At 47.1% G+C, this 27,744-nt stretch overlaps 1 protein-coding gene across 2 annotated transcripts in view; it reads right to left on the bottom strand.

Moving 5' to 3' along the window:
* The window catches only part of TAF2 (TATA-box binding protein associated factor 2), a 250,202-nt gene that overhangs the window by 95,330 nt on the left and 127,128 nt on the right, over positions 1-27,744 (bottom strand). For both annotated transcript variants that reach the window (XM_063924457.1, XM_063924456.1), the window contains exons 12-17: positions 17,997-18,151; positions 16,834-16,948; positions 15,088-15,197; positions 12,116-12,181; positions 9,970-10,222; positions 7,867-8,007 (exon numbers count right to left, since the gene is read on the bottom strand). In XM_063924457.1, the coding sequence (XP_063780527.1) occupies positions 7,867-8,007; positions 9,970-10,222; positions 12,116-12,181; positions 15,088-15,197; positions 16,834-16,948; positions 17,997-18,151 (840 nt within the window). The remainder of the gene's footprint in view (positions 1-7,866; positions 8,008-9,969; positions 10,223-12,115; positions 12,182-15,087; positions 15,198-16,833; positions 16,949-17,996; positions 18,152-27,744) is intronic.

Below are 27,744 nucleotides of genomic sequence, written 5' to 3'. Positions count from 1 at the left end.
GCAGAGATGTGACTTAGGGTAAAAACGGTGGATTTTCCAGCAGTTGCCGTGGCCACCAGGTCCGATGGACCGACCCCAAATAACTCCTCTTCCTTTATACGGCAATACACCTTTGTGCCGTTTGGAATCTGCATCACCTGACCACTGTCGTGTCCATAAACATCTTCTGGCAGATATGGACATCGCACTTACTCTTGATGCCAGAGTGCAAATATCCCTCTGTGCATCTCGCATATATAGAAATGCATCCTTTAAATGCTCTATAGTCAATAAAATACTGTCCCTGTCAAGGGTATCAATATTTTTAGTCAGGGAATCCGACCAAGCCACCCCAGCTCTGCACATCCAGGCTGAGGCGATCGCTGGTCGCAGTATAACAACACCAGTATGTGTGTATATACTTTTTATGATATTTTCCAGCCTCCTGTCAGCTGGCTCCTTGAGGACGGCCCTATCTATAGACGGTACCGCCACTTGTTCTGATAAGCGTGTGAGCGCCTTATCCACCCTAAGGGGTGTTTCCCAACGCGCCCTAACTTCTGGCGGGAAAGGGTATACCGCCCATATTTTCTATCGGGGGGAACCCACGCATCATCACACACTTCATTTAATTTATCTGATTCAGGAAAAACTACGGTAGTTTTTTCACATCCCACATAATACCCTCTTTTGTGGTACTTGTAGTATCAGAAATATGTAACACCTCCTTCATTGCCCTTAACGTGTGGCCCTAATAAGGAATACGTTTGTTTATTCACCGTCGACACTGGATTCAGTGTCCCTGTCTGTGTCTACCGACTAAAGTAAACGGGCGTTTTAAAACCCCTGACGGTGTTTTTGAGACGTCTGGACCGGTACTAATTGTTTGTCGGCCGTCTCATGTCGTCAACCGACCTTGCCGCGTGTTGACATTATCACGTAATTCCCTAAATAAGCCATCCATTCCGGTGTCGACTCCCTAGAGAGTGACATCACCATTACAGGCAATTGCTCCGCCTCCTCACCAACATCGTCCTCATACATGTCGACACACACGTACCGACACACAGCACACACACAGGGAATGCTCTGATAGAGGACAGGACCCACTAGCCCTTTGGAGAGACAGAGGGAGAGTTTGCCAGCACACACCAAAAACGCTATAATTATATAGGGACAACCTTATATAAGTGTTTTCCCTTATAGCATCTTTTTTATATATTTTTAACGCCAAATTAGTGCCCCCCCTCTCTGTTTTAACCCTGTTTCTGAAGTGCAGTGCAGGGGAGAGCCTGGGAGCCTTCCCTCCAGCCTTTCTGTGAGGGAAAATGGCGCTGTGTGCTGAGGAGATAGGCCCCGCCCCTTTTTCGGCGGCCTCGTCTCCCGCTCTTAATGGATTCTGGCAGGGGTTAAATATCTCCATATAGCCCCCAGAGGCTATATGTGAGGTATTTTTAGCCAAAAATAGGTTTTCATTGCCTCCCAGGGCGCCCCCCTCCCAGCGCCCTGCACCCTCAGTGACTGCCGTGTGAAGTGTGCTGAGAGGAAATGGCGCACAGCTGCAGTGCTGTGCGCTACCTTAAGAAGACTGAGGAGTCTTCATGCCGCCGATTCTGGACCTTCTTCTTGTTTCAGCATCTGCAAGGGGGCCGGCGGCGAGGCTCCGGTGACCATCCAGGCTGTACCTGTGATCGTCCCTCTGGAGCTAATGTCCAGTAGCCAAAGAAGCCAATCCATCCTGCACGCAGGTGAGTTCACTTCTTCTCCCCTAAGTCCCTCGGTGCAGTGATCCTGTTGCCAGCAGGACTCACTGTAAAATAAAAAACCTAAGCTAAACTTTTCTAAGCAGCTCTTTAGGAGAGCCACCTAGATTGCACCCTTCTCGGCCGGGCACAAAAATCTAACTGAGGCTTGGAGGAGGGTCATAGGGGGAGGAGCCAGTGCACACCACCTGATCCTAAAGCTTTACTTTTTGTGCCCTGTCTCCTGCGGAGCCGCTATTCCCCATGGTCCTTTCAGGAACCCCAGCATCCACTAGGACGATAGAGAAATAAGAATTTACTTACCGATAATTCTATTTCTCGGAGTCCGTAGTGGATGCTGGGGTTCCTGAAAGGACCATGGGGAATAGCGGCTCCGCAGGAGACAGGGCACAAAAAGTAAAGCTTTAGGATCAGGTGGTGTGCACTGGCTCCTCCCCCTATGACCCTCCTCCAAGCCTCAGTTAGGATACTGTGCCCGGACGAGCGTACACAATAAGGAAGGATTTTGAATCCCGGGTAAGACTCATACCAGCCACACCAATCACACTGTACAACCTGTGATCTGAACCCAGTTAACAGTATGATAACAGCGGAGCCTCTGAAAAGATGGCTCACAACAATAATAACCCGATTTTTGTAACTATGTACAAGTAATGCAGATAATCCGCACTTGGGATGGGCGCCCAGCATCCACTACGGACTCCGAGAAATAGAATTATCGGTAAGTAAATTCTTATTTTCTCTATCGTCCTAGTGGATGCTGGGGTTCCTGAAAGGACCATGGGGATTATACCAAAGCTCCCAAACGGGCGGGAGAGTGCGGATGACTCTGCAGCACCGAATGAGAGAACTCCAGGTCCTCCTTAGCCAGGGTATCAAATTTGTAGGATTTTACAAACGTGTTTGCCCCTGACTAAATAGCCGCTCGGCAAAGTTGTAAAGCCGAGACCCCTCGGGCAGCCGCCCAAGATGAGCCCAGCTTCCTTGTGGAATGGGCATTTACATATTTTGGCTGTGGCAGGCCTGCCACAGAATGTGCAAGCTGAATTGTATTACACATCCAACTAGCAATAGTCTGCTTAGAAGCAAGAGCACCCAGTTTGTTGGGTGCATACAGGATAACAGCAAGTCAGTTTTCCTGACTCCAGCCGTCCTGGAACCTATACTTTCAGGGCCCTGACAACATCCAGCAACTTGGAGTCCTCCAAGTCCCTAGTAGGCGCAAGGCTCCACAATAAGCTGGTTCAGGTGAAACACTGACACCACCTTAGGGAGAGAACTGGGGACGAGTCCGCAGCTCTGCCCTGTCCGAATGGACAAACAGATATGGGCTTTTTTGAGAAAAAAACCCACCAATTTGACACTCGCCTGGCCCAGGCCAGGGCCAAGAGCATGGTCACTTTTCATGTGAGATGCTTCAAATCCACAGATTTGACTGGTTTTAAACCAATGTGATTTGAGGAATCCCAGAACTACGTTGAGATCCCACAGTGCCACTGGAGGCACAAAAGAGGGTTGTATATGCAATACTCCCTTGACAAACTTCTGGACTTCAGGAACTGAAGCCAATTCTTTCTGGAAGAAAATCGACAGGGCCGAAATTTGAACCTTAATGGGCCCCAATTTGAGGCCCATAGACACTCCTGTTTGCAGGAAATGCAGGAATCGACCGAGTTGAAATTTCTTCGTGGGGCCTTCCTGGCCTCACACCACGCAACATATTTTCGCCACATGTGGTGATAATGTTGTGCGGTCACCTCCTTCCTGGCTTTGACCAGGGTAGGAATGACCTCTTCCGGAATGCCTTTTTCCCTTAGGATCCGGCGTTCCACCGCCATGCCGTCAAACGCAGCTGCGGTAAGTCTTGGAACAGACATGGTACTTGCTGAAACAAGTCCCTTCTTAGCGGCAGAGGCCATAAGTCCTCTGTGAGCATCTCTTGAAGTTCCGGGTACCAAGTCCTTCTTGGCCAATCCGGAGCCATGAGTATAGTTCTTACTCCTCTACGTCTTATAATTCTCAGTACCTTAGGTATGAGAAGCAGAGGAGGGAACACATACACCGACTGGTACACCCACGGTGTTACCAGAACGTCCACAGCTATTGCCTGAGGGTCTCTTGACCTGGCGCAATACCTGTCCCGTTTTTTGTTCAGACGGGACGCTTTTGCCATTGCCCTCCTGCTTCTTGTGCCGCCCTGTCTGTTTACGTGGGCGACTGCCGTGATGTTTTTCCCACTGGATCAATACCGGCTGACCTTGAAGCAGAGGTCTTGCTAAGCTTAGAGCATTATAAATTTACCCTTAGCTCCAGTATATTTATGTGGAGAAAAGTCTCCAGACTTGATCACACTACCTGGAAATTTTTTCCTTGTGTGATTGCTCCCCAGCCTCTCGGGCTGGCCTCCGTGGTCACCAGCATCCAATCCTGAATGCCGAATCTGCGGCCCTCTAGAAGATGAGCACTCTGTAACCACCACAGGAGAGACACCCTTGTCCTTGGATATAGGGTTATCCGCTGATGCATCTGAAGATGCGATCCGGACCATTTGTCCAGCAGATCCCACTGAAAAGTTCTTGCGTGAAATCTGCCGAATGGAATTGCTTCGTAGGAAGCCACCATTTTTACCAGGACCCTTGTGCAATGATGCACTGACACTTTTCCTGGTTTTAGGAGGTTCTTGACTAGCTCGGATAACTCCCTGGCTCTCTCTTCCGGGAGAAACACCTTTTTCTGGACTGTGTCCAGAATCATCCCTAGGCACAGCAGACGTGTCGTCAGGATCAGCTGCGATTTTGGAATATTTAGAATCCATCCGTGCTGTTGTAGCAGTATCCGAGATAGTGCTACTCCGACCTCCAACTGTTCCCTGGACTTTGCCCTTATCAGGAGATCGTCCAAGTAAGGGGTAATTAAGACGCCTTTTCTTCGAAGAAGAATCATCATTTCGGCCATTACCTTGGTAAAGACCCGGGGTGCCGTGGACAATCCAAACGGCAGCGTCTGAAACTGACAGTGACAGTTCTATACCACGAACCTGAGGTACCCTTAGTGAGAAGGGCAAATTTGGGACATGGAGGTAAGCATCCCTGATGTCCCGGGACACTATATAGTCCCCTTCTTCCTGGTTCGTTATCACTGCTCTGAGTGACTCCATCTTGATTTGAACCTTTGTAAGTGTTCAAATTTTTTTAGATTTAGAATAGGTCTCACCTAGCCTTCTGGCTTCAGTACCACAATATAGTGTGGAATAATACCCCTTTCCTTGTTGTAGGAGGGGTAATTTGATTATCACCTGCTGGGAATACAGCTTGTGAATTTTTTCCCATACTGCCTCCTTGTCGGAGGGATACCTTGGTAAAGCAGACTTCAGGAGCCTGCGAGGGGGAAACGTTTCGACATTCCAATCTGTACCCCTGGGATACTACTTGTAGGATCCAGGGGTCCTGTACGGTCCCAGCGTCATGCTGAGAGCTTGGCAGAAGCGGTGGAAGGCTTCTGTTCCTGGGAATGGGCTGCCTGCTGCAGTCTTCTTCCCTTACCTCTATCCCTGGGCAAATATGACTCTTATAGGGACGAAAGGACTGAGGCTGAAAAGACGGTGTCTTTTTCTGCAGAGATGTGACTTAGGGTAAAAACGGTGGATTTTTCAGCAGTTGCCGTGGCCACCAGGTCCGATGGACCGACCCCAAATAACTCCTCTTCCTTTATACGGCAATACACCTTTGTGCCGTTTGGAATCTGCATCACCTGACCACTGTCGTGTCCATAAACATCTTCTGGCAGATATGGACATCGCCCTTACTCTTGATGCCAGAGTGCAAATATCCCTCTGTGCATCTCGCATATATAGAAATGCATCCTTTAAATGCTCTATAGTCAATAAAATACTGTCCCTGTCAAGGGTATCAATATTTTTAGTCAGGGAATACGACCAAGCCACCCCAGCTCTGCACATCCAGGCTGAGGCGATCGCTGGTCGCAGTATAACACCAGTATGTGTGTATATACTTTTATATGATATTTTCCAGCCTCCTGTCAGCTGGCTCCTTGAGGACGGCCCTATCTATAGACGGTACCGCCACTTGTTTTGATAAGCGTGTGAGCGCCTTATCCACCCTAAGGGGTGTTTCCCAACGCGCCCTAACTTCTGGCGGGAAAGGGTATACCGCCCATAATTTTCTATCGGGGGGAACCCACGCATCATCACACACTTCATTTAATTTATCTGATTCAGGAAAAACTACAGGTAGTTTTTTCACATCCCACATAATACCCTCTTTTGTGGTACTTGTAGTATCAGAAATATGTAACACCTCCTTCATTGCCCTTAACGTGTGGCCCTAATAAGGAATACGTTTGTTTATTCACCGTCGACACTGGATTCAGTGTCCGTGTCTGTGTCTGTGTCGACCGACTAAGGTAAACGGGCGTTTTAAAACCCCTGACGGTGTTTTTGAGACGTCTGGACCGGTACTAATTGTTTGTCGGCCGTCTCATGTCGTCAACTGACCTTGCAGCGTGTTGACATTATCACGTAATTCCCTAAATAAGCCATCCATTCCGGTGTCGACTCCCTAGAGAGTGACATCACCATTACAGGCAATTGCTCCGCCTCCTCACCAACATCGTCCTCATACATGTCGACACACACGTACCGACACACAGCACACACACAGGGAATGCTCTGATAGAGGACAGGACCCACTAGCCCTTTGGAGAGACAGAGGGAGAGTTTGCCAGCACACACCAAAAAACGCTATAATTATATAGGGACAACCTTATATAAGTGTTTTCCCTTATAGCATCTTTTTATATATTTCTAACGCCAAATTAGTGCCCCCCCTCTCTGTTTTAACCCTGTTTCTGTAGTGCAGTGCAGGGGAGAGCCTGGGAGCCTTCCCTCCAGCCTTTCTGTGAGGGAAAATGGCGCTGTGTGCTGAGGAGATAGGCCCCGCCCCTTTTTCGGCGGGCTCGTCTCCCGCTCTTCAACGGATTCTGGCAGGGGTTAAATATCTCCATATAGCCCCCGGAGGCTATATGTGAGGTATTTTTTGCCAAAAGAGAAGAAGGTCCAGAATCGGCGGCAGAAGACTCCTCAGTCTTCTTAAGGTAGCGCACAGCACTGCAGCTGTGCGCCATTGCTCTCAGCACACTTCACACGGCAGTCACTGAGGGTGCAGGGCGCTGGGAGGGGGGCGCCCTGGGAGGCAATGTAAACCTATTTTTTCAGCATCTGCAAGGGGGCCGGCGGCGAGGCTCCGGTGACCATCCAGGCTGTACCTGTGATCGTCCCTCTGGAGCTAATGTCCAGTAGCCAAAGAAGCCAATCCATCCTGCACGCAGGTGAGTTCACTTCTTCTCCCCTAAGTCCCTCGTTGCAGTGATCCTGTTGCCAGCAGGACTCACTGTAAAATAAAAAACCTAAGCTAAACTTTTCTAAGCAGCTCTTTAGGAGAGCCACCTAGATTGCACCCTTCTCGGCCGGGCACAAAAATCTAACTGAGGCTTGGAGGAGGGTCATAGGGGGAGGAGCCAGTGCACACCACCTGATCCTAAAGCTTTACTTTTTGTGCCCTGTCTCCTGCGGAGCCGCTATTCCCCATGGTCCTTTCAGGAACCCCAGCATCCACTAGGACGATAGAGAAATTAGGAGGATGCTGGATAATTACAGGGAAGAGGAAGAGAAGCAGACAATGGAAATCTTCCACTAGATCCCAGCACAAGTGATCTAATCTGTGACTCTCTCTACAAATCCCCTAATGCAGGCATAGAGTAGGTCCCAATTCCCAAACCTCAAGCATGAAATGCAATTATTGTAGAAGTAATAAAACCAAGACAGATTTCAACATAAAAAGGCTCCAACTGTTTCAGTGTGATGTAAGGATTGGCGCTAATCCAACTAGAGACCAAGGGGTAGCGCTGATCTCCTCCGTCTGCCGGCGGCTGTCAAAAAAGTCGAATTGAGATGAGATTTGAATAGGGGTCGTCGGATCCATTCCGACAAATGCATGTCGGAATGGATCCGACGCTAATTGAATATACCCCCAAGTCTGGAAACAGACGGCAAAATGAGCTGTATTCTCTATTAAACCCATGAGAGAGACAATAGGGCTCCGTTTACCTTCTGCAGGAAGTAGCTCTGGAAATTCATGAAGTTGTTGGTTTTCACAATGTTTGGGCAGCTCTTGCAGCAAAACATGCGCGTGAAGAGGGATTTCATCGCCGGTGGGCCTGTCCACGTACTCACCATGGAGTTCGCAATCTAGGTAAGATATTAAAATATATAAATGGCAAACAATAAACCCCATTTGTACAAATAACTTTTACTAGAACATACGTTAAGCCACAGGGGTAGTTACAGTAGAATAGCACTGTGATGGAAGCCCCATCATTATTTATTATTGATCAATGTCTCTGGCCGGTGTCGGCACCTAGGTTGGCATTTGCACAAACCGATTTAACATTCACGTATCTGTTATTCAGAAGATACCGACGCAGCACAATCAGCTTTGTAATGCCCATGTGAATGCACTAGTCTATCCCTTCACTAGTTGGGGCAGGGATATACAGATGGGTCCACATTTATTTTGACTTCTCTGCTGCGCCTAGGCACACCATGGTTTATTAACATAAACCCTTCATCTATTGTTCTCAGCTGCAATCTAATACAGAGAACAATACATCACGGGATTAAGGGGGTCATTCTGACCCGTCCGCTCGCTGCTTTAGATCGCAGGCGAGCGAACGGGTACCCACTGTTCATGCGCCGGCACCGTAGTGCACCGACGCATGCCAGACGGCCGAAGGCCGTAGCTGGGCTGCGATCGCCTCTGCCTGATTGACAGGCAGAGGCGGATGCTGGGCGGGAGGGGGCGGAACAGCGGAGTTTGGCTTCCGTTTCGTGGGCGAGGTCCGGCAAATGCAGGCGTGGCCGGACTGTGAGGGAGGCAGGCCGCAGACGCTGCGTGACGTCATACGCAGGCGCTGCGGGCCGGGGAGCGACGAGTAGCTCCCGGCCAGCACGCTAAAGCTGCGCTGGTGCAATGCCTTTGCACTTCTGCAGGGGGGAACCGGCACTGACATGTGCTGGGCGTCCCCCCGCATATCAGTGTGAATGATCGTAGCTGTGCACAGCAACGATCATCTCGGAATGACCTGGCTCAATTAATCCTATTAAAGGCCAAGATAAACATGGACCCATCTGTATTCGGTATCTCCCAATGGTTTAATTCAGTTGAGAGTGGGCGGAGCTTTCCCTCATGTCAATCATTACATGGTCAGCATGCTACTATTGTGCTGGCTCTCTTCACACCCTGATTATGTATGGAATGTACGCACCACAGGAAAAAGCAGGGTTCAGCAAGAATTACAGCAATTAAAGCTTATAAAAATGAGAACAGAATGAAGTGCTGTGACTATAAGCGTGTGATCGCAGCAATTACATTAGACTTGGCGCGGTGTAATCCCCTAAGGTAGGCTGCACTTGCCCTTTAAGGTCTTTGACACTGTTGGAAAACGCACATGTAAGCAGCACTGTACACATGCATGGAATAGAGGGGGTCATTCCAAGTTGTTCGCTCGTTGCCGATTTTCGCTATGCTGCGATTTGTTGCTAATTGCGCATGCGCAAGGCACGCAGGGCGCATGCGCTTAGTTATTTAACTAAAAACTTAGCAGTTTTGCTGTGGATCCTGCGGCGCTTTTCAGTCGCTCTGCTGATCGGTGAATGATTGACAGGAAAGGGGCGTTTCTGGGTGGTAACTGAGCGTTTTCCGGGAGTGTGCTAAAAAACGCAGGCATGTCAGGGAAAAACGCGGGAGTGTCTAGAGAAACGGGGGAGTGGCTGGCCGAACGCAGGGCGTGTTTGTGACGTCAAACCAGGAACTAAACGGACTGAGCTGATCGCAATCTGTGCGTAGGTCTGGAGCTACTCAGAAACTGCAAATAATTATTTAGTAGCAATTCTGTTAATCTTTTGTTCGCTATTCTGCTAAGCTAAGATACACTCCCAGAGGGCGGCGGCCTAGCGTGTGCAATGCTGCTAAAAGCAGCTAGCGAGCGAACAACTCGGAATGAGGGCCAGAGTCACATGATGAAACACACCCTGATTACAGAGTTCGGAAAGTGCAGGATGATCCGTGATGAGCTCTATTGTACCACTGTAAGTCCAGCCCTGCTACACTGACTGTTACTGGATGATCAGGGACACAGAGGGAGCTCTTACCTTGGCCAGGCAGAAGCACGCCATCATTCGCACCCTATAGAAGCACTGCTCCTGCTCGAGGATGTCAGTCAGGGCCAGGCGAGAGGCCGGGGTGGGGAAGCTTTCCAGAGCTAGGATGGATTCTTCCTGGGCAACCACGTCCCGCTCGTAGCGCAGCTGATACTGCCACATGAAATCGGCCTGCTCGAACTCCACCTTCCTCAGCACCGACATGTCTGGATCAATCCTAATCCAGAGTAACGGGGAATCGGCACTGCAATGAGAAACGCCAATGTGAGCATTACATGCTGCCTTGCATCTGAACCATATGGAGAAATAACTAGAGATGAGCGAGTTCGGAATAACTCGGATTTACCCGAATCTCCTTACTGGCTATCGGACGTCACGTGTTTTGGTTTAGCCAATAAGAAAAATCCAAAAAATAAGAAATGGCGATAATTCTGGCGTAAAGAACCGAGTAAATCCGAACCCGCTCATCTCTAGAAATAACCAGCATGAAGGAATGCTGGGAGAGCTTAGCAACGGGAGAATGCAGCAACCTCACTTCAAATATCAATATGGTTGCTTATGGTGAACTCATTTGTAACTGTTTCGCAAACAATTAACAGCCGTTATGCCATGGAATACGTTAGTGCAAATGACATATCTTAAGAAACTTACAAGGGAGACTCTGTTCCAGGTGTAATGTCTGGCAGCAGTGTTTTGAGATATCCATGGGCGGTAAGAACTTGGACGATATGGGTAAGCTTAATACTGAGATAAGTAGCTTGTATGCTCTCTGGGAGGCGATTACATTTCCCCGATGGTCGGGTCCTGCGATCTCAGCACAGGATGCAAACGCCTCTGCTTGATTGACAGGCAGAGGTTTTCACGGGTAGGGATGGGGGCGGCCGACATTTGGGAAAACAGGGGCGTTGCACATCTCACATAAATTCCATAACGGAGTATCTCTCAAGCAATTGATCAAGGCGCAATCTTAGAATCAATGCTTACAAGGATTTTATATGGAAGTGTAGATGAGAACTTAGAACCACTAGGATCTATAGTTAGAATATAATAAAACATATAGGGGATTCTTGAACATGTTGGATGCACTTTGATGGATTCTCAGAAGCCTAAACCAAAAAACGTGTAGCACTAAAATGGACAAGTCAGGAAAAGCCGCAAGAAAAGAAACCAAAAGGAAAAACCCAGCCTGGGACTCCAAAAAGGAAAAACCCAGCCTGGGACTCCAAAAAGGAAAAACCCAGCCTGGGACTCCAAAAAGGAAAAACCCAGCCTGGGACTCCAAAAACGAAAAACCCAACCTGGGACTCCAAAAACGAAAAACCCAACCTGGGACTCCAAAAACGAAAAACCCAACCTGGGACTCCAAAAAAGAAAAAACCCAACCTGGGACTCCAAAAAAGAAAAAACCCAACCTGGGACTCCAAAAAAGAAAAAACCCAACCTGGGACTCCAAAAAAGAAAAAACCCAACCTGGGACTCCAAAAAAGAAAAAACCCAACCTGGGACTCCAAAAAAGAAAAAACCCAACCTGGGACTCCAAAAAAGAAAAAACCCAACCTGGGACTCCAAAAAAGAAAAAACCCAACCTGGGACTCCAAAAAAGAAAAAACCCAACCTGGGACTCCAAAAAAGAAAAAACCCAACCTGGGACTCCAAAAAAGAAAAAACCCAACCTGGGACTCCAAAAAAGAAAAAACCCAACCTGGGACTCCAAAAAAGAAAAAACCCAACCTGGGACTCCAAAAAAGAAAAAACCCAACCTGGGACTCCAAAAAAGAAAAAACCCAACCTGGGACTCCAAAAAGGAAAAACCCAACCTGGGACTCCAAAAAGGAAAAACCCAACCTGGGACTCCAAAAAGGAAAAACCCAACCTGGGACTCCAAAAAGGAAAAACCCAACCTGGGACTCCAAAAAGGAGAACCCCAACCCATTGGTATTTTAAAACGCACCATGTTATTTTGCCTATTTGTATATCACACGCTGTTCTGTTCATTCAATTAGCATTGTGCTTAATGCAAGAAGCGCACCTCATAAGTGCACCAAAGCCAGGAGCTTATCTGACAAATGCATAAATGCAAATATAGCTCCTAGGGCTTAAATAAAATGTTAATTTTGCTGAAAAACGTTTCACCTACTCCATTGCAGAAAGATCCATGTCCACCTCTTCCCCATTCATCAGCGGAATTTTCTTCTTCTTGTTTCTGTGGAAAATGACACAAAACAAAAATTCTTTAAATGCTGCAGTTCTGTCATAACACCAGGATATAAACGTTAGCTACGGTGGAACTACAAGACTAAAACGCCATGCCACTGGTTTTAAAGGGACATTAGCACACCAATATTATAGTGTTTGAGTTGTGCCCTGCAATAAATGCTACAGAAATAAAAGATAAAGGCAAAAGCTCATTCTCATCCCCGCAGAACAGCTGTAAGTTCTTACCCTATTACTTGTTCCCTAAGAAAGGTTGTTTTTCAAATATACATTATTTTTTGATTTTTGCTAACAAACTTTTTTTCCCTCCCTCTAGCAGCGTATGGCTTAGCTTTGTGCTGTTTCAGATCATTTAACAAACTTGATTTGCTGAAATGTCAAGAAAAACCTGGAAAAGTGGAGCGTGTGCTAAAACTTTTGACCAATAGCATAGAAAACACCATGTGACATGGCAGTTAGGAGCCGATTGGCTAGCACTTTATCTCTCTCCACTTTCTCTTTCTCCAAGTGGCAGGTTATTCGCACTGATGGGAGGGAAGCCTAAAGGCCCATACTCACTGTGAGATTCGGGCTATGCCCGATTCTCACTATGCGACAGGGGCGTAGATCGGGACATAGTCAGTATCGCAAGCACACTCAGTATGTGCTTGCGATACTGACTATGTGTGATTTTGGCTAAGTGTCAATTTTGACTATCTCTTCTACAGGGATAGTCAAAATTGACTTGCCTGCAGAGTCTATCTATTCTTGCGATGCTGACCGTGCGGGACCGCGCATCGGCATCAAATCGGGATCGCAAGGTGACTTTCACCTTGCGATCTGCACTAACTTTTCTTACGATTTTGACTATATAGTCAAAATCGTAAGAAAATATCTCACCGTGTGTACACACCATTAGTGGGAAAAACCTGCAGATCTAAACAGGAAAAAAAAAGGGAATCTACATCATTCCACACTGTTAACGCAAATCTTTGTTGTTCCCAGGAATTAGTGACGGAAATGCAGAGGAAACTGTACAGCCCTTTATACATCTTGACCACTTTACAATAAAACAAATTATTAGACTCCGCACCAGTTTTTTTTTTTTTTACATTTTAATTGTTTTCCTGATTTACTGGCTGTAAACTGAAGTGTCAATCCAATTAGGTGCAAGCTGGCTTATGGGAGTAATTTTCATGGCAAACTGGCACTGTGAATTGCACTAGTGAACCAATTCCAAACTTGCATTGCTTTTTCAGGTGAAATTTGAGGTTTTTTTTGTGCGTGTTGACCTGAAGCGTGTGGAAAAGATGGGGGAAATCTTTATTTCAATGTAAAAATGTCGGGACTTGCTCCAAAACCCCTTGGACACCCCTCCCTAATGACTAATTAGGCATATTCACATTTTCAATTAGCTAAATTGGGCCAATAATATTACATTTAATTTTGCAGGTTAAAACAAAAAATAATGCTAGTTAATAAAAAAAAATGTTTTTATACAATTTAAAAAGTCTCCGGAAATCACCTTGAAAAAACAGTTTCTCTAATTTTTTTTATTTAGTTTGCATTTTTCATTTTAATTGCTCTGATAGATGCCCATTACGGTAGATGGCCAGCAGGGGGCGCACAGCACAACTGAATCCCCCCCCCTCTTATGCCCACTAACAGCCTTCAATATGACTAACGAAGTTCTCACTTTTTTTTTTGGGGGGGGGGGGGGAGGTCCAGTAAGGTCTCCCCACTTTTTCATGCACTTCTCCCAGAATGCATTTTGTAGTAAATTTGCACACCCTCTCTGCGAGTACCACAAATTTGCATTTCTAATTGGTTCACGTATTTTTCGAGTGTGCGCCTTCATGCGCAGTCATGAAACAAACTTGCGCAAGTCCAGCCCTTATACTGGAAAACTGTTTCACAATGCAATGATGTATTTTCATGCGTTACCTAAGACTCGTGTTCTATTTAGCAAAATAAATTTTAAGGAAATGTAATTTTTTTTAAGGTGACAGTCTTGGCAGAAAATAATATACAGTAGATGTCTTTTACTGCCCATTTATCAGCACAGACACAAATCCAGTCTTTGGGCAATTGTAAAGAAGAGAAAACAAGAAGATGAACAACCAGTCTGACCTCATAGAAGAACTTATCTCAATTTGGCATAGTGATGAAGGCATCAAAAGAAACTGTGACACTCCTGAAACGCATGCCAACCCACAGCAAAATGATTAAAAAACAGCATATGACATCATACAAAATATTAATAAAAGTTTTACAGGAAAAGTGTGACACTGTTTTAAAATCCTTGAGTTTAATCATTTGCACACGTGTGTGTGTGTGTGTGTGTGTGTGTGTGTGTGTGTGTACCCCTTTTACACGTTATGCCACACAGTAGAGCCCCATATACACGTTACACCACAGTAGAGCCCCTTATACATGTTACTCCACAGTACATCCCCTTATACATGTTACATTACAGAACAGCCCCTTGTACACACATTGTGCGTGTATGTATGTATATATATATATATATATATATATATATATATATATATATACACACACACAGTATAGATTTATATAGCAGAGTGTGTCACACAGAGGACATTAAACCTCTGAATGTGTTCTTTCTTGGCTCGGCATTTAGACAGCAGGTTGCGATCAGCATATCCATATAAGCAGCCTTCTGTTTAGAAAAGATTACATGTGTATCCAGGACCAGGGTCCCCAGGGAGACACAAAAGTGGAGACACATGTTGTAACTAGACACTTAAAACTGTATCAACATTGGGGATGTATCCAGCTGTGCCGGCAGTGCTGTAACATGGCTATTTACATAACACACACAAAGAGGAAGAACACAGAGGAACAAGCAGGCACAGGAGGGGCGGCCTGAACAGCAGCCTCTGTACGGATCACCTTCTGCTCTTTGAGTGACAGGGAATGTCATGCTTCAAGCTGTTCTCTTCAATCTGTAAGGTGTGGTTAAAAGATCCGTCAAGTTCCTGGACAGTCACTTTGAGGGGGCCCTATAAGGTGAAGACAAAATCGGCTTCAGTCGTTACGCAGCAGAGATCCACAGCCCGCATCTGCAGCCAAACCACAAACTGCCTGTCCCCCACTGTGCGCAGGTTACGGGTGTGCGGTAAACGTCCTTTGAGTCCTGCTGATTTTCACAACATTAAAGTGCAACTGCAGGCAAAATTATTTTTTTGTTTGGGCAACGACATCCTCTACTAACAAAAACACAGGCGCCCCACCACGAGGACCCTTGACATATACGGGAGACACTCCCTTCGACTAACGCACCTTTTGAAGTTGCAGGGCTTTTGGTTTCGAGTATGAAAGTAAACTCCTGCGGAGGCTAAGTGATGGGTTTGTGTAGTGGCTGTTATGCTAGTCATAGAGCGGTGGACGCAGGACATGGGGCTGTAATATAGGGAGAACCGGTGGTTCCTGACACAAATGGACATGTGCATGTGTTGGGAATTTAGGTGTCTATATACTAAGCCTTGGTTGGAGATAAAGTGAACAGAGATAAAGTAACAGCCAATCAGCTTCTAGCTGTCATTTTTCAAACCCAGCCTGTGACATGGCAGTTAGGAGCTGATTGGCTGGTACTTTATCTCCATCCAAGGCAGATGGGCCTATTCATAAAACAGTGAAAAGTATGGAGAAGTGAGCCAGTGGAGAAGTTGCTCATGGCAACCAATCAGCAGTGACGTAACATTTATAATTTGCATATTATAAAACAATACAGAGCATCTGATTGGTTGCCACGGGCAACTTCTCCTCTGGCTCACTTCTCCACACTTTTCACTGCCTCATGAATAGACTCCTTAGTAAATAGACCCCTTAGATAGTAAGCTCCAACAGTTCAGGACTTATGTGAAAGACACTGAGATCACACAAGATGGTTGCCTCATCCTCTGTATGTAAAGCGCTTAGAGTGCTATTGCGAGAAAGCCGCTATACAAATACAGAATTATTATTATATTATTATTATGCTCTCTGGCAGATTCACTTAGCCGCAGGAAGAATAATGTGGGCTTGTCCCTGCGGTTAAAGTGGCCGGAGCTATTCAATTACTGACCTGTCATCAGCCTGCGAGCAGCACTTACGCTCACAGAGGTGTGTACAGGGTCTTTAATTGAATACCTCCGGCCACTTTACTCACAGGATCAGACAGCGTGACTCAACCTGCAGCTAGTGGATTCTGCCCCCTGGATAGGCTAGTAAATGGTGGGCATGTGGCAATTATGCGGCTGATATTTATACTCCCACATTTGTCATCTATACACAATGATTACATTTATACCATGTTATACATACTAAATGTTTACATATACTCTGTACTCCATAGCAGTTAATAAGAGGTCATCATTTTCTGGTACCGACTACAAATTAAGGAAGAAACCTGGTTAGTTGCTATGGGTTACACCAGTACGCAACAGCTTTCATAAACATCCCCAACTACAAACAAGCATATACAGTAAATAACCCTTATTTAATTTACAGCCGCTTCCTCTGTTCTCTCAGTCTTCACATCAGACTGATACATTTGGACTATTATAGGAGAACTATTTAGCAAATTATTTTAAAATGTAAAATCTTGATAAAATAAAACCCCAATGAAGCATAGTGCGAGTGTAGATATGATCTTACCACATATTTCTGCGTTCCCAGGGAAGTGTAGTCCTGTTTTATTTCCAATTCTAAAACATTTCGTTTTCGATTAAAAGCAAAGCTGCCATAAAACTTCACCACTCCGCTCTGGTCTCTGGAAGGTGACGGTTAAGGCTTCACGCCAAATCGGAGGCAGTCAGGGTGATGGGGATTCTCTCTCTTTTGCCGAAGCGCTCATATTTACAATTTTAAGAACGTAGTATAACTGAATTCACCAGGTTAGCGTGTGCTACCAGTACAACAGATTAGACAGGTACACATTATGGGACGATTCAAATTGGCCACCATTGTACCTGCATTACGCGCTTGGAGAAAAATGTGCATATTCACCCACAAGCATAGATGTGCACGTTTGGTTTCATAGCAACCGTGGTTATTAGTGCGGACTTGCAGCAGTCCTAGTGCAACAGATACGCAACAGGCGTAATAACAAATGTACAACTCTACACAGCCCGTAATCCGGTCACTATTGCAAAACTTAGCATCTATGCAAATACCCCGTTACCACCCCACTACAGAAATTCAGCTGCAAGTGCAGAGGAAATAGAGTTGGGTACAACTCTGAATCTCCCTCAGAGGGTTGCACCCAGCTACCGAGCATACGCAAGGTGAAAACGCACAAGACGTCCACAAAACAGGCTTACCTGCAGCTCTGCACCGGCTCCAAACTGTTTAATACAGGCCTCTGGCCCTCCAGCTGTTGTGAAATGACACATCCCAGCATGCCCTGCAACAGTTTCTGCATACCTTAATAGCTAAACTGTAGCAAGGCATGCTGGGACTTGTAGTTTCAAAACAGTTGGAGGGCCACAGGTTGGCCAGGCCTGGTTTATTGCATCTGGGAACACTGTGCGGCATACCGTAACATTCTACTGTCTGGGACCAAATCTCAGTAACGGAGGTCGTTTACACGTCAATGTTTCCTGTATGTGAACGAATGTATCATGGTGACAACCTCAGCTGCTGGATAGGCACCATGAGGAGGTGTGTACACGTGGTTAGTATCAGCCACCAGGGCGAGAAAAGCTACATACGAGCCCCTTCATCACGATTACCTAGCATGTTTGTTTTTTGCCACGTCAATGGTCAGCGCCACATCCCACGTGGTCTCCAGATTAGAAACGTGGTAAAAAAAAGGATACACCCACTGCTTTATTAGAGGCTGGATGTCTTTTCCAGACACGTTGGATATGGATTTCAGAAAGCCAGATGTGGAAACCAGCATCTGACTCCACATGTGAGACTGGAACTTCTGAGAGGAGGCCGTGCTGGCCAGGCTTAAAAGCTTGTTGAAAACCTAGAGCGAGAAAGAGAAAACATGAACCAGCAATGAAACGTCATGCAGGACTGAGCAGGAGCTGTGAGAGAGATACAAAACCATTATCACACTGAAGCGAGGCAGCGTACCGTGCCGGACGTAACACAGAAAGGAGGTAAATCAGTGTGCGCTCAGAAACTAATCTGTACACGGTTATTGTACCTAGATGAAGTCCGATTTCCTCTTACAGAGTTATTTAATCAGAGAAATAATTGGAATAAAAAAAAAATCAGTCAGCCGGAGAACATACAAAACTCCACAAACATAACAAATACAAAAACACTACGAGACCAAAATACCTTAAACCAATAACATGGATCATCTATCCGTAATATTGAGGCTATTGACACCTCATCCCTATCCTCCCTGTTTGACTCGCTTCTCTCTCCTCTTCTCTCTCTCACATGCCCTGAACAAGCCACATCTCTATACAATGCATCTCTTACTTCAGCCCTTGACTCTGTTGCTCCACCAACCACTATTCACCCTCGCAGATCAACACCTCAACCCTGGCACACCAAATGCACCAGATATCTACAAAAATGCTCACGTACTGCCGAGCGACACTGGAGGAAATCACGCTCTCAAGCAGACTTCCTCCATTTCAAATTCATGCTCTCATCCTACAGTGCTGCCCTTTCCCTTGCTAAACAATCATACTTCAAAATCCTCATCTCTACCCACTCTTCCAACCCCCGGCGCCTCTTTGCCACTGTTAACTCCCTCCTCTGCCCACCACCACCTCCTCTCCCTTCCTCATTGTCTGCTCTTGACTTTGCCACTTACTTCACATCCAAGATTGACTCCATACGTCAGGACATCACATCCCACCAGTCCAGCAACCAGCCACCACCCATCCTTTGCCACCCCTCCCCTACCCTCTTACCAACTCTGACATCTTTCTCCCTAGTATCTGGTGAGGAAGTCATGGCCCTCATACACTCCTCCCCCCCCACAACCTCCCCACTCGACCCTATCCCCTCCCACCTCCTTCGCTACCTCTCCCCTTCTGCCTGTTCCCATCTTGCCCACCTTCTCAATCTCTCCCTCTCATCAGGCACTGTCCCCTCTGCCTTCAAGCATGCTCTTGTCTCCCCTATTCTTAAAAAACCTACCCTTGATCCTAACACTCTCTCCAACTATCGACCGATCTCTCTCCTCCCCTTTGCCTCCAAACTTCTTGAGCGTATTGTCTATAATCGCCTTACTGCCTTTCTTTCCTCTCACTCACTGCTTGACCCATACCAGTCTGGTTTCCGCTCTCTCCACTCCACTGAAACTGCCCTCACAAAAGTCTGCAATGACCTCCATGCCGCCAAATCTAAGGGCCACTACTCTCTGCTTATTCTTCTTGACCTCTCTGCTGCTTTTGACACTGTGGACCACCCTCTTCTTCTGCAAATCCTTCACTCTCTTGGTCTACGTGATACTGCCCTCTCCTGGCTGTCCTCCTACCTCTCCGATCGTTCCTTCTCTGTCTCCTCTCATGATGCTACCTCGCCCCCACTTCCACTAACTGTTGGTGTCCCCCAAGGTTCTGTTCTTGGGCCTCTCCTTTTCTCTCTCTATACGTCCTCTTTAGGTGAACTCATTAGTTCTTTTAATTTCCAGTATCACCTCTATGCTGATGACACTCAAATCTACCTCTCCTCCCCTGATCTCTCCACGGCTCTCCTCACTCGTGCCTCTAACTGTCTTTCTGCTATCTCTTCCTGGATGTCCCAACGCTTTCTTAAACTCAACATGTCTAAGACTGAGCTGATCATCTTCCCACCCTCCCGCACAACCTCACCTCCCACAATCTCATTATCCATTGATGGCACGACTATCTCCTCTAGCCCCCAAGTACGCTGTCTTGGTGTAATCCTTGACTCCTCCCTCTCCTTCAAACCACACATTCAGCACCTCTCACAAACCTGTCATTTTCATCTCAAAAACATTTCCAGGATCAGACCTTTTCTCACCCAGGATGCCACTAAGATCATTATTCACTCACTGATTATTTCCAGACTGGACTACTGTAATCTCCTCCTAACTGGCCTCCCTGACAATTACCTCTCTCCACTCCAGTCTATCCTCAATGCTGCTGCTCGGCTCATCTTCCTCACCAAACGCACTACATCCACCTCCCCTCTCCTACTAGCCCTTCACTGGCTTCCCTTCCCCTTCAGAATCCAATTCAAACTTCTCACTCTCACTTACAAAGCTCTCACCCAATCCTCTCCCATTTACATCTCTGACCTTATCTCCCTTTACTCTCCCACCCGTCCTCTTCGCTCTGCTAATGCACGCCGCCTCTCCTGTCTCCTGATTACTTCCTCCCACTCCTATCTCCAAGATTTTTCACGTGCTGCTCCCTTCCTTTGGAATTCTTTACCTCTCCCCCTCAGACTCTCCACCTCTCTACAAAACTTCAAACGGTCTCTCAAGACCCATTTCTTTACCAAACCCAGCCAAATCTCATCCTAACCCCCTGTTCCATGCTCTCTATGTACCCCATCTGTGTCACCCCTGTCTGTCTACCCCTACCCCTAGAATGTAAGCTCTCACGAGTAGGGCCCTCTTCCCTCACGTGCTCACCCTTTTCTTCTTTAATAATTCTCAACTGCCCAAATCACAGTTTTTGGGCCACCTGGAACTTATCTCTGTCATTTACTGGTGTTATGCATAGTTACCCTGTACTTGTCCAAAATTGATTTCAACTGTAAGTCACTGTTTTGATTATGTGCATATGTACTCTGTAATTGGGCGCTGCGGAACCCTTGTGGCGCCATATAAATAAATGATAATAATAATAATAATAATAATATCCAGTTATATATCCTTTTATAATATCCCTGGTGCCCAACCAATAACGATATTTGGCTTTGGGACTGATCATATTTTACTCCTTTGGAGACGGGAAAAGCAGTTAATCCCAGTTACACTTTACTACAGGAGTAATACTATTATTAGGACCACCGGGTTAGTACTCTGTGGGGCCCCCTTTTCATACAGCTTGAATTCTTCTGGCATAGATTCTACTACTACTACTAACGGATCCTGGCGCACAGGATGCCGGCGTTCGAAATACCGACACCGGGATCCCGCTGATTAAAAAGCCGACAGGAGTGAGTAAGGGGTGTTTTCCCCTTTCCCCGCCTCCCTAGCCGCAGCCTAACCCGAACCACCCCCATGGACGTGCCTAAACCTAACCCCCCCCCCCCTGCTCCCTAAACCTAACCCCCCCTCCTGGCAGCCTAACCGTAACCCCCCGGTATGCAGCCTAAACCTAATCTCCCCCCACCCCACCCTGTGGCTTGCCTCTCCAGCACCGCGGTGTCTCTTCGTTTGGCATCACAACTGTCGGGTTTCTGGCGTCAGGATGGTGTACCCATTCTGGATACCGGTGTCGGCATTCAGAATAGTGTCGGCATTCCAGCGTCAGTATTCTGACTGCCAGGATCCTGACTGCATCCCTTATTAACTGTCCAAACGAATCAAAGGGACCAGGCACTCCTATGAGTATATGCCCCATACCATAACGTTGCCTTCGCCAGGCTGGAGAGCCGTGACAATGCAAGAAGGATCCCCGCTTCCCTGCTGCATAACTACAACATTCTGCATGGTGTAACTGATCATGTGATTCATCACACCGCATGTACCGTCCCACTCCTGTGTCCCTGAACAAACTGCAGGCGTCACCCTGTTTGCAGCAGATCGCAATGGTCGGATAGACAGGTATTCTGCAGCCCATATAGTGTAATGTGTGGAGTACTGTTCATATAAAAGACCACCTGAATTGATCCCTGATTCAAAGTATGTGTGATTTTATGTATTGTTGCCCGTCTGTGGGACTAAATCCTGCGCACTCTCTGTTCCGCTCGGCATCCAGTAGCCGTCTACAACCATAGGCCCTGCGCTCATGATCAGCCTCCCTGGAACAATGCACCACTGCAGGCGTTATGCTAAGGCTCACGCCGCTGTCCTAGTCTGTCAGATCGGGCCGTTTAGCCATCATTTCCGTATAGACGTCATTAGTCTCTGCGTACCTTCCCCTTTCTGTTCAGAATCAGACATCCTGCATTACCTGCAGAAGAGCTACTTTGCATAGAATCGCCTGGTGGCCATAATAATTTGGCCACTCAATGTATAGAATAATCATAATTCTGCCCACGCTCGTGCATTCTTTGCAGGACAACATACACAGCGCTGAATTAAACAAGACTTAAGCCGGGTACACACTGTAGCTATCTTGGCCCGATAGGTCAACATATCGGCTGGATCGTTCAGTGTGTACGGCCAATCTGCGCGCTCCCGCGGCCGCATGCGATTTTGTCCGGTCGGCCGTATTGCACGGCCAACTGGACAATATCGCATGCGGCACCATGCAGTAATGAAGGTATCACTCCGTTTTTCTATACCTCATTCTGACGTGTACACATGGTATGATATGTTGGCCTGTCGGCCAGCATATCACCCAGGTACACATTGCTCCAGTGTGTACCCAGCTTTACCTGATGATATCAATGCATGTAATTAGAATAATGTAGGAAAAAGAGAATCTTTGTAGCTCTGCAAAGTGGATGGGTGAACGGCCACTGTGAGCTCGCTACAGTTATACAGCATGGCATGCTGGCACTTACAGTTCCACAGCATCCTAGGAGTCACCTTTCGCACAAAATAAACAAAGGGAAGACTCTCATAAAACCTGATGCATAACACACATCCTCTTTATAATTAACCACCGGTACTGCGGCTTGATTGCGTTTCCAATTTAGGCTGGTCAGATAGAAATAAACGTAGCGTTTACCAATCTTCACTCGGAAACCTTTCTACATTATTCACTGACAATCTGCTATTGTGCGTCCCACGAGCCCTCTCCTAGTTGTATATGCCAGTTTCAATACAGAGCTCCATTTATTTTGGATGCATTGCCCATGTCTGGATAGGAAAGTGTGACCAGGGGAGGGCACCGCGCTTCTGCAGTAGTTAAATCATCCAGTTATTAGTGTCTGATCCTCAGTCTTGTGTCTGCTCTAATAACAGCCCCGTCGACTACAGCACTCATTTACTTGTGGATCAATCAAACACCTCGGAATAAAGAGAAGTGTTCTGTCAGGCAGCCAATTACACATTCTCTTGCTGACCGTCTAATCCTAAGTAGGAGAAGTTATGTATTGCAAATGGCCTAGCCGTACGGAATTAATGTGCAAGACTCCAAGCTAATTAGCTCTTCGTGGCCAAACAGGTCCCTAATGGGATACAACAGAGGCAGAATTGTAAGGAAATAAAAAAAAAAATAAGAATTTACTTACCGATAATTCTATTTCTCGGAGTCCGTAGTGGATGCTGGGGTTCCTGAAAGGACCATGGGGAATAGCGGCTCCGCAGGAGACAGGGCACAAAAAGTAAAGCTTTACGATCAGGTGGTGTGTACTGGCTCCTCCCCCTATGACCCTCCTCCAAGCCTCAGTTAGGTACTGTGCCCGGACGAGCGTACACAATAAGGAAGGATTTATGAATCCCGGGTAAGACTCATACCAGCCACACCAATCACACCGTACAACCTGTGATCTAAACCCAGTTAACAGTATGATAACAGCGGAGCCTCTGAAAAGATGGCTCACAACAATAATAACCCGATTTTTGTAACTATGTACAAGTAATGCAGATAATCCGCACTTGGGATGGGCGCCCAGCATCCACTACGGACTCCGAGAAATAGAATTATCGGTAAGTAAATTCTTATTTTCTCTATCGTCCTAGTGGATGCTGGGGTTCCTGAAAGGACCATGGGGATTATACCAAAGCTCCCAAACGGGCGGGAGAGTGCGGATGACTCTGCAGCACCGAATGAGAGAACTCCAGGTCCTCCTTAGCCAGGGTATCAAATTTGTAGAATTTTACAAACGTGTTCTCCCCCGACCACGTAGCCGCTCGGCAGAGTTGTAATGCCGAGACCCCTCGGGCAGCCGCCCAAGAAGAACCCACCTTCCTTGTGGAGTGGGCTTTTACCGATTTTGGCTGTGGCAGGCCTGCCACAGAATGTGCAAGCTGAATCGTACTACAAATCCAGCGAGCAATAGTCTGCTTAGACGCAGGAGCGCCCAACTTGTTGGGAGCATATAGTATAAACAGCGAGTCAGATTTCCTGACTCCAGCTGTCCTTGAAATGTATATTTTTAAAGCTCTGACAACGTCCAACAACTTGGAGTCCTCCAAGTCGCTTGTAGCCGCAGGCACTACAATAGGTTGGTTCAGATGAAATGCTGACACCACCTTAGGGAGAAAATGCGGACGAGTCCGCAGTTCTGCCCTGTCCGAATGGAAAATCAGATATGGGCTTTTGTAAGATAAAGCTGCCAGTTCTGACACTCTCCTGGCCGAAGCCAGGGCTAGTAGCATGGTCACTTTCCATGTGAGATATTTCAAATCCACAATTTTTAGTGGTTCAAACCAATGAGATTTGAGAAAGTCCAAAACAACATTGAGATCCCACGGTGCCACTGGAGGCACCACAGGGGGCTGTATATGCAGCACTCCCTTAACAAAAGTCTGGACTTCAGGAACTGAAGCCAATTCTTTTTGGAAGAAAATCGACAGGGCCGAAATTTGAACCTTAATAGATCCCAATTTGAGACCCATAGACAATCCTGATTGCAGGAAATGTAGGAATCGACCCAGTTGAAATTCCTCCGTCGGAGCACTCCGATCCTCGCACCACGCAACATATTTTCGCCAAATGCGGTGATAATGTTGCGCGGTTACTTCCTTCCTTGCTTTAATCAAAGTAGGAATGACTTCTTCCGGCATGCCTTTTTCCTTTAGGATCCGGCGTTCAACCGCCATGCCGTCAAACGCAGCCGCGGTAAGTCTTGAAACAGACAGGGACCCTGCTGAAGCAAGTCCCTTCTCAGAGGTAGAGGCCACGGATCTTCCGTGATCATCTCTTGAAGTTCCGGGTACCAAGTCCTTCTTGGCCAATCCGGAACCACTAGTATCGTTCTTACGCCTCTTTGCCGTATAATTCTCAATACTTTTGGTATGAGAGGCAGAGGAGGAAACACATACACCGACTGGTACACCCAAGGCGTTACCAGCGCGTCCACAGCTATTGCCTGCGGATCTCTTGACCTGGCGCAATACCTGTCCAGTTTTTTGTTGAGGCGAGACGCCATCATGTCCACCATTGGTCTTTCCCAACGGGTTACCAGCATGTGGAAAACTTCTGGATGAAGTCCCCACTCTCCCGGGTGAAGGTCGTGTCTGCTGAGGAAGTCTGCTTCCCAGTTGTCCACTCCCGGGATGAACACTGCTGACAGTGCTATCACATGATTCTCTGCCCAGCGAAGAATCCTTGCAGCTTCTGCCATTGCACTCCTGCTTCTTGTGCCGCCCTGTCTGTTCACATGGGCGACTGCCGTGATGTTGTCCGACTGGATCAACACCGGTTTTCCTTGAAGCAGAGGTTCTGCCTGGCTTAGAGCATTGTAGATTGCTCTTAGTTCCAGAATGTTTATGTGAAGAGACGTTTCCAGGCTCGACCACACGCCCTGGAAGTTTCTTCCTTGTGTGACTGCTCCCCAGCCTCTCAGGCTAGCGTCCGTGGTCACCAGGATCCAATCCTGTATGCCGAATCTGCGGCCCTCCAATAGATGAGCACTCTGCAACCACCACAGAAGAGATACCCTTGTCCTTGGAGACAGGGTTATCCGCTGGTGCATCTGAAGATGCGACCCTGACCATTTGTCCAACAGATCCCTCTGGAAAATTCTTGCGTGGAATCTGCCGAATGGAATTGCTTCGTAAGAAGCCACCATTTTTCCCAGGACTCTTGTGCATTGATGTACAGACACCTTTCCTGGTTTTAGGAGGTTCCTGACAAGCTCGGATAACTCCTTGGCTTTTTCCTCCGGGAGAAAAACCTTTTTCTGAACCGTGTCCAGAATCATCCCTAGGAACAGCAGACGTGTTGTCGGAATTAACTGGGATTTTGGAATATTCAGAATCCACCCGTGCTGTTTTAGCACTTCTTGAGACAGTGCTAATCCCATCTCTAGCTGTTCTCTGGACCTTGCCCTTATTAGGAGATCGTCCAAGTATGGGATAATTAATACGCCTTTTCTTCGAAGAAGAATCATCATCTCGGCCATTACCTTGGTAAAGACCCGAGGTGCCGTGGACAATCCGAACGGCAGCGTCTGAAACTGATAGTGACAGTTCTGTACGACGAACCTGAGGTACCCCTGGTGTGAGGGGTAAATTGGAACGTGGAGATACGCATCCTTGATGTCCAAGGATACCATAAAGTCCCCTTCTTCCAGGTTCGCTATCACTGCTCTGAGTGACTCCATCTTGAACTTCTTTATGTACAGGTTCAAGGATTTCAGATTTAGAATAGGTCTTACCGAGCCATCCGGCTTCGGTACCACAAATAGAGTGGAATAATACCCCTTTCCTTGTTGTAAAAGGGGTACCTTGACTATCACCTGCTGAGAGTACAGCTTGTGAATGGCTTCCAAGACCGTCACCCTGTCGGAGGGGGACGTTGGTAAAGCAGACTTCAGGAAACGGCGAGGTGGATCCGTCTCTAGTTCCAACCTGTACCCCTGAGATATTATCTGCAGGATCCAGGGATCTACCTGCGAGTGAGCCCACTGCGCGCTGAAATTCTTGAGACGACCCCCCACCGCCCCCGAGTCCGCTTGAGAAGCCCCAGCGTCATGCTGAGGCTTTTGTAGAAGCGGGGGAGGGCTTCTGTTCCTGGGAAGGAGCTGCCTGTTGCTGTCTCTTCCCCCTTCCTCTGCCTCGTGGCAAATATGAATATCCCTTTGCTCTCTTGTTTTTAAAGGAACGAAAGGGCTGCGGTTGAAAAGTCGGTGTCTTTTTCTGTTGGGGAGTGACTTGAGGTAAAAAGGTGGATTTCCCGGCTGTAGCCGTGGCCACCAAATCCGATAGACCGACACCAAATAACTCCTCCCCTTTATACGGCAAAACTTCCATATGCCGTTTTGAGTCCGCATCGCCTGACCACTGTCGCGTCCATAAACTTCTTCTGGCCGAAATGGACATAGCACTTACCCGTGATGCCAGTGTGCAGATATCCCTCTGTGCATCACGCATATAAAGAAATGCATCCTTTATTTGCTCTAAAGACAGTAAAACATTGTCCCTATCCAGGGTATCAATATTTTCAATCAGGGACTCTGACCAAGCTACCCCAGCACTGCACATCCAGGCTGTCGCTATAGCTGGTCGTAGTATAACACCTGTATGTGTGTATATACTTTTTTGGATATTTTCCATCCTCCTATCTGCTGGATCTTTAAGTGCGGCCGTCTCAGGAGAGGGTAACGCCACTTGTTTTGATAAGCGTGTGAGCGCCTTGTCCACCCTAGGAGGTGTTTCCCAGCGCGCCCTAACCTCTGGCGGGAAAGGGTATAAAGCCAATAACTTCTTTGAAATTAGCATTTTTTTTATCGGGGGCAACCCACGCTTCATCACACACACCATTTAATTCATCTGATTCAGGAAAAACTATAGGTAGTTTTTTCACACCCCACATGATACCCTGTTTTGTGGTACCTGTA

Source organism: Pseudophryne corroboree, chromosome 5 (genome assembly GCF_028390025.1).
Source record: "Pseudophryne corroboree isolate aPseCor3 chromosome 5, aPseCor3.hap2, whole genome shotgun sequence".
Lineage (NCBI taxonomy): Eukaryota > Metazoa > Chordata > Amphibia > Anura > Myobatrachidae > Pseudophryne > Pseudophryne corroboree.
This window is presented reverse-complemented; position numbering and strand designations above follow the sequence as displayed.